Source organism: Glycine max, chromosome 11 (assembly GCF_000004515.6).
Source record: "Glycine max cultivar Williams 82 chromosome 11, Glycine_max_v4.0, whole genome shotgun sequence".
Classification (NCBI taxonomy): Eukaryota; Viridiplantae; Streptophyta; class Magnoliopsida; order Fabales; family Fabaceae; genus Glycine; species Glycine max.
This window is the reverse complement of record NC_038247.2, coordinates 10,429,138-10,436,104: the sequence shown is the minus strand read 5'-3', so window position 1 is coordinate 10,436,104 and position 6,967 is coordinate 10,429,138. Positions and strand designations below refer to the sequence as shown.

Genomic DNA, 6,967 nt, shown 5'->3' with positions numbered 1-6,967 from the left:
AAATTGATTAATGAGACTGAGTTTGGAAAAAATTCAATAAGATTTGTTATGGAGTTTATCTCAGTCCACCTTAATCCCGATCAAAACAAATGACATAATTGCCTTAATAGGATATAAGAGTCGATAAACCCGGCCTAGCATCATGCATAACCCAGATATGCCGAGTAAAAGAGACACATGTGTTGAAGTAATAAATGCTTAAGCATTTGACCAAATATCTTCTTATACTAAACACAAACCAATCTAACAAACTTTTTCGCCAGACACATCTATAATATTAAAACTTCCCTCGGGTATGATTAACTCACATTCCTAAAACGCTTTTTAACTTGAGCGTCAAAATCTCTGTAGGTGTCACCATTGGAACTGTTTAAGAATCACTAGGATTTGTTGCACCTTCCATTATGTCATTGACCATAATTCTATTCCTCGGGTCCACATCAGTCACAACAAGATTAATCAATTGTTACAAGATTGATCAATTTATTTCAATAGATTAATTTTATAGCAAAAGAAGCTAAAAAGAAATTTGTTCATGTTAGAGCCTAATAAAAAAATCTGTTAGAGAGGATCTAAATAAGAATAAATTATTACATGATTTGAGATTAAGTAAAGAGAGAGAAACCATGTGGTTTGATCAATCTCTATGTGATATGTAATCACATTTTTAAGTTTTTTTAAAAAAGAAGTTAATATCATGTCGCATACAGATTGATTGAGACATTTAATCTTAGAGAATGTAATAATGTTTCCTAAATTTGAGTTATATTATACTTAGTAATTCAAATATTATCATCAGCTAAATTGTAGAATGTTACTATCAAAAATGCATATCCTCAGTTCTGTTACGAGTGAAAAGGAAAATGAACGATTGTCAACATCATGGAGTTAGCTGCCTAGCCATTTTGGATCGGATGATACAAACATACGTCAGGATATGCATTGGACAAAGCGGACAAATTAAATTGCAACGTTAGAAAATGAGAAGTATATATTATTTCAACCAAGGTAAGTTTTTATTAAACTTTGAAAGCTAGGGAAGTACACATTGATATTCTGGATGGTATAACTCCAGCCACCCCTACTTTATTGGCACTAGAAAATTAGGTGGAGGTATTGAAAAGTCATCCAGAACGTGTCAGATTGATACAAAGAAAGAAAAACTGAAACGCCAATGTTGGTGATTACTCTTCATGTACTCTTTCATAGTAGGCAAACCAAAATTCCGGAAATTAACTTGGAATTGGAAAATCAAATGGTGTGGAAATGAAGGAAAAAATTTGCAGATGCCAGTAGGCCAGAAAATCATCAACACTTGGGGAGATCAGCTGGTGGAGGAGGCAACTTCTGATTAGGTAGCTTCCCATCCTCAACAATCCAAGCCATCCTCAACCCCCAACTAAGGTGGACATCAAAGTGGCAATGCATCAGCCAAACACCTGTTTCAGTCATACACATTTAGGTTAAAAAATAATGTGCATATCATCCAAAAAAATGCACCAAACTTAGATGTATTTTCTTAATTGTGTTTAGTGTGAATTTTCAATCAGAAATTGAGTTTCTATTTGATAATCCATGTAATACAGGTTAATATATTATCAACATAAATTGTCGAAGTAATATTTCAAATTTGATTAAAAAATAACTCTAAGAATATTTAGAAAACTAAGAATCCTTTTACTTTGATTTTTTTTTCACTTTTAATTATAAAACTGTGACTTTGCAAAACTGTTATTTAATTTTAAATTTGTTTCTTTATTTTCAAAGATTTCTACAGAAAACGAAAAACAGTGGAAAATACTTTTTTTTGTTGATTTTTATAGTTTTATATAGAAATATTTGAAAAAAATTAAAAATAAATTAGTAATTTTATAATTAAAAATGAAAACAGAAGATAAAAAGAAGTACTCAGGCCTAAAGTTTTGTAAATGGTGCAACCAAAAGTTATGTTGTGGTGTATGAAGTGATGAAAAATAAATAAAGGAGAGCAACAATTGTGGGGTAACTAAGGAATGATATGTTATGTGATAATTGAATGTCACCTGGATTGTCAGCAAGGAATCGGATTGCAACCCAACCACCAGAGGGCACACCAACAGTGTTCCTTTCAACGGGGTCAAAAAGATTGAATATTTGAGGGTCAGTGTTAGGATTAAAGTTCCCAAAGCCTTGACCCACAACATAGAAATTAAAGCCATGAAGGTGCAAGGGGTGGCTCTCAGCTCCCAAAATGCTAGTGTCCTGAAGCACCACTTGCACGCTTGTGTTAAAGGGTATCACCACAGTCTTTGTTCCATTACCGACCAAAGTGTTGTTCGGTGGAGTCCCCGTGTAGTTGAATGGCATGAGTGGCATGGCAGGGAAATCAGTGGTGTAAATGCCATTATTAGCTTGCCCAAAGAAATGTTGCTCAAGAAGTGCTATGGAAGGAAGAGTGAAAGATATGTTGTTCATTGAGGCTGCAAACTTTGAACTGTTGTTCGGTCCTTGGCATGTTTGGTTTTTGGGACAAGGACTTGTTCCAAGTCCAATTGTGAAGAAGAAGCTCTTGTCAACTATTTGAGGCACCTTTGCAGGGTTCAAACTGAAGAATTTGTTACTAAAGTTGGCAACGAAGGAAGTGTCATTGATGGCTGGAAGAAATGGTTTCAAAGTGGGAATATTAATATTTTTGGGAGCAGCAAGTGGTTTATTCTTATACTCTAGAAAGCCAGCAACTGTGGAATTGTCGAAAGTTCCCATGCCAGTGAAATATGGTCTTGCTAGCATCAAGAAATTGGCATTTGGGTACTCAGCTTTTGTCTTTAACAGAACGTTTGAGGTTTGTCCTGGCCCCAGGACTATGATGTCTGACTCGAAAGGTTTAACGTAAGTAGCATCAGCTTCAACAGTTACCAAGGTGTGGTTTGCAATGCTGAAAAAGAGTTCATCATTGAGTGCAGCATTGATCAAACGAAGAAGATATGTCTTCCCTGGTTTCACCTTTAACCTGAAAGTGTCCGTGTCTGTCTCTGTCCACCATGCACATCAAAACCATTTGTTAATTCTCAGTAAGTAATTAGCAATCTAATAAAGAACAATTTAGAACACATTCTCTTTTTAGGTACCACTAGTCAATTTCTTTTGTACTGGAAAGAGGGGCTTAAGAGTGAAAGCTAGAAGAAGTGGCGGCGGGTACAGATTTTTTCTAATAATATTTTTAACAAAAATTAATAAGGTTAAATTAGTTTTTTAACTTATTTTGTAGATTCAATTTAGTTTTTTTTTAGGTTCAATTCATCTAATTTTTTGAATTAATTCAATTTGTTCATTTAGACTAAATTATAAAAAATCATACTTTGTAACATTCAAAATCATCACCTAGTGATTCTAACTCATAAAAAAATACGTATTTCTAAAAAAAATCAGTTTTAAAAATTAGAGAACTAAATTAAATAAATAAAATTAAAAGGATCAAATTGAGTTGATTTTAAAAATTAGAAGATGAAATTAAATAAAAAAATTAAAAAATTAAATTGAATTTAAATAATAAATTAAAAAATTAAAAAACTAATTTAACCAACTAATAAATTAATATTTGTTGATTAAAAAAAATAAAACTGTTACCGTTATTGGAGCAATTGTAAAAGGGTCCAGGAAGTCCGTTAAAAGTGTAGGCATCAGAGACATTTGGGCCAGCCCCTGTCTGAAGGGCTTGTGCAATAACAGCCTCTGGATCAGCGTTCCACCACTCACCTATATATGTTTCAATCATTAAAGCAACACGGATCAAGAAAACTTTTTCTTTATTTATTTTTTCATTCACTATCATTTTCTTTTAAAAATAGACTAAAATATATTTTTATTTCTAATAAATATTTAAATTTTATATTTATTTATTGATTAAAAAAATATTTGCATTAAATTCTTAAGAAAATAATAATTTTTTTGATCTGAATTTTTTTAGTCTTTTGTAAATTAATAAATTTTATGTTTATTTTTTAATATTTTTTTATTTCTTATTATTCCCTTTAAAATATTAGGAACTAAAAAAAGTGTCAAGGACTATAAATAATTTTTATTTTATCAGGAAGCAAAAATAAAGAAAAAATTTATTAGAAATAAATATAAAATTCAAATATTTATTAGGAATCACAAATATATTTTATTCTTAAAAATATAAATGCTTGTATTAAATTAAATTAGAAAAAATGTGTATTCTATTATGTTGATGATGGTTTGAGGCATGTACCAAAGATGATGGGAACTTCCTTGTAGGGTTTCTCAAATGGGTAAGATTCGTTGCGCCTAGGTAGGAGGATTAGGGGTCCATAGAGAGTGGCTCTTAACCATGAAAAGTGAGCATGCCAGAATAAGGTTCCTCTTTGTCCAACAATGGTGAAGTTGTACACATAATTCTGGCCAGTTTGAATCGGGCATTGAGTTATGTAAGATGGACCATCTGCCCATCCACTTTGAAGCTGTCTCACTCCATGCCTGTTTTTTTGTTGTCATCCAAAACCATTATTGTCAATAAGATATATACGTTAGTTGCTAGCCACATAATAATCCATTGCATGTGCATGGACATTCCTAGCTAGAAGATGCATAATATATATATATATATATATATATATATATATATATATACAATGGCGAATCTACTACTTGATGCATCGCCTCACTTTTAAAAAGTTACATATAAACATTTTAAATGTATATATTTTATCCTTCTTAATTTTTAATATTTGAATCCTCTATCTTTAATTTTTCCCTCCTTTCATGATAATAATCATTTATTTTTATTTTTTAAATAAATTGTTTCTTGACTAAGGATTCTAGATCCGCAGTCACTGAATAAATACCATAGGAATGTTAATAGGATCGTTAATTTGTAATGTAGGCTTGTCTCTTAGGGGCAAAAAGAATAACTAATGCAAAAATCATTAGTTAAGAAAATTAAGATCATTCATACCAGTGTATGCTGACATTGTTGGGAACATGATTAACCACCTTTACCACTATTCTGTCACCTTCTCTTGCAACAACTCTAGGCCCAGGGAACTTTCCGTTCACGGTAACCATGCTCTTCGTGTGGCACAGCCTCGTAACGTTTCTCAACCTTATCTGCGCAGTTAATAAAATATTGATTTGTATATAGCACTCTTTTTGTGCTAAAAGGTTTACAAGTTGGTCAGCATTTAGGCTAGTTTATACTGCATTAAGTGGTTAAGGTTAACTTCTTTCACTTTTACTGTTAGTTAAAATCTATTGTAATTAAACTACAAATCATAAGAGTGACTGAATTAAATAAGAAGTGAAACCCATATATAAATTTTAGTCATTAATAAGAAAGTGTATTCAAAAGAGTGTCAAAGAATGTATTAGTAACATTTCCCATAACTCATTTTTTCACTCTAGACCTCATAATCTCATATGTGTACATGGTATAAATGTATATATGTGTATAATGCTTACATCAAACTTGTAGTGCCTTGTAGCACTTCCATGCTTTGAAGTAGCGAGAACAAATTCGGGAAAAGACCAAAGGAAGCTGGTGGCAAAGAGGAATGCCACAAAAAGTGAAGGTGATGAAGGAATAGGTTTGATCATTTTGTTATATTGTGTTTCAGGACGCAGTGAGTGAGTTTGGATGATAAGAGAGGATAAGACACAATGAACTGCATGCTAAACTTAGTTGTATATATAGAGACAGAGATACGTACAAACTAAAAATTAATGTTTGGTCGAATAGGTTTATCCGATCAGTGTGACCACGTTTCAGAACGAAGCATACCAGAAGAGGATTGACTTTTACCTACTCTGTATGGTCCCATTTTTCTTATACTTTGGAGTGTCACTAACGTTAATTTTTATTTTACATGTTTTGTCTCAATTACGTGCCCCATTTCGTACTCCCTAATTACAAGTTTCTTTTCCATGTGCACCCGACGTCTACTATTCAGAAATTTGTTGTACAAAAATGGTCTCGTAGAAATTTGGAACAAAATGTATATAATTGAAAAGTGAAAACGGAAACAAGTCGTTAACAAGTGTAGGTTAACGAATATCTTATCAAAAGATATTTCATTCATTTTTTTGTTTTTATTTAATATTTATTTTTTAAAAATTATAACCGTTCAGATACGAATTCGTGCATTTCATGCAAAATAGCACTGCTCCCATATTAATGTGTTTCGACTTGTGCTTAGGCAACCTAAAATCACGTTAAAAAAGTAAACGTGATTAAGTACAAAGCATGCTCTTTTTTCTTTACAGAAGCATGATTTACCCTAAAAAGTCTTAAACCATGATTAGAGCTTTTGATCGAATCACAGTTTTGGGATTCCAAATTGCAATTCAAACACACTAGAAAGCTAGCGAGTTTAATTTGAGAGTACTAAAATTAAATCAGAATGTATTTCAAGCTTTACATTGTTAATCGGCGGAATTGGTGGGAATTACATATCAGTGAAAAATGAAAACTTAGTGCGGAGGTATTTTCCTAATAAATTTATAATTTGATAAAATTACAATTTGGAGGCCCAAGCATTTCCACGTCGTTAAATTCGTTTAGGAAGAAAAGTAATAAGAGAAGGGCAGTTTCAAATCAACCGTTAAGGCTTTGCTAACAAAGCCACGCTCACAATTTCCAAATCCTTCTCTAAAGATCAGCTAAGCTCAAGTCACATTAATCATCTCGTTTTCACCTAAGGCTTAATTGTGTGTACCTGGTTGGTGATGACACACTTCTCAACTAAACAGTATCGTAAGTAAGTGAGTCAAGAGCCAAAAAGAATGAGAAGGACATTTGATCCACCACTTCTATATAGCGAGGAAAACAAAGGATCAATAATCAATCAAGCATTCCCGGTTAATTAAGTATAGGATCAACGTTTCTATCGTAGGGTTAATTACTAAAGATAGAAAGATTAATTACAAAGCCAAAATAATCAAACCAACATTGACAACAATCTACGAACTTTGA

At 32.2% G+C, this 6,967-nt stretch overlaps 1 protein-coding gene across 1 annotated transcript; it reads right to left on the bottom strand.

Annotated features, from left to right (window-relative positions):
- Nucleotides 1-994: 994 nt before the first annotated feature.
- On the bottom strand, nt 995-5,663 carry LOC100792688 (laccase-2). The gene is made up of 6 exons (XM_006590918.4): nt 5,458-5,663; nt 4,955-5,106; nt 4,232-4,476; nt 3,607-3,735; nt 2,043-3,011; nt 995-1,439 (listed from the first exon to the last, which is right to left on the bottom strand). The coding sequence occupies exons 1-6, from the start codon at nt 5,590-5,592 to the stop codon at nt 1,309-1,311; spliced, it is 1,761 nt and encodes a 586-aa protein (XP_006590981.1). The 5' UTR covers nt 5,593-5,663; the 3' UTR covers nt 995-1,308.
- Between the last annotated feature and the right edge of the window lie 1,304 nt (nt 5,664-6,967).

What these genes read in the sequence shown, in the direction of transcription:
- LOC100792688 (XM_006590918.4), bottom strand. Translation starts at nt 5,592, where the DNA reads ATGATCAAACCTATTCCTTCATCACCTTCACTTTTTGTGGCATTCCTC. An exon ending in AACAATGTCAGCATACACTG is followed by an intron (nt 4,477 to 4,954) that starts GTATGAATGATC and finishes ACAAAAAAACAG; the next exon opens with GCATGGAGTGAGACAGCTTC. An exon ending in ATTCCTTGCTGACAATCCAG is followed by an intron (nt 1,440 to 2,042) that starts GTGACATTCAAT and finishes TGACTGAAACAG; the next exon opens with GTGTTTGGCTGATGCATTGC.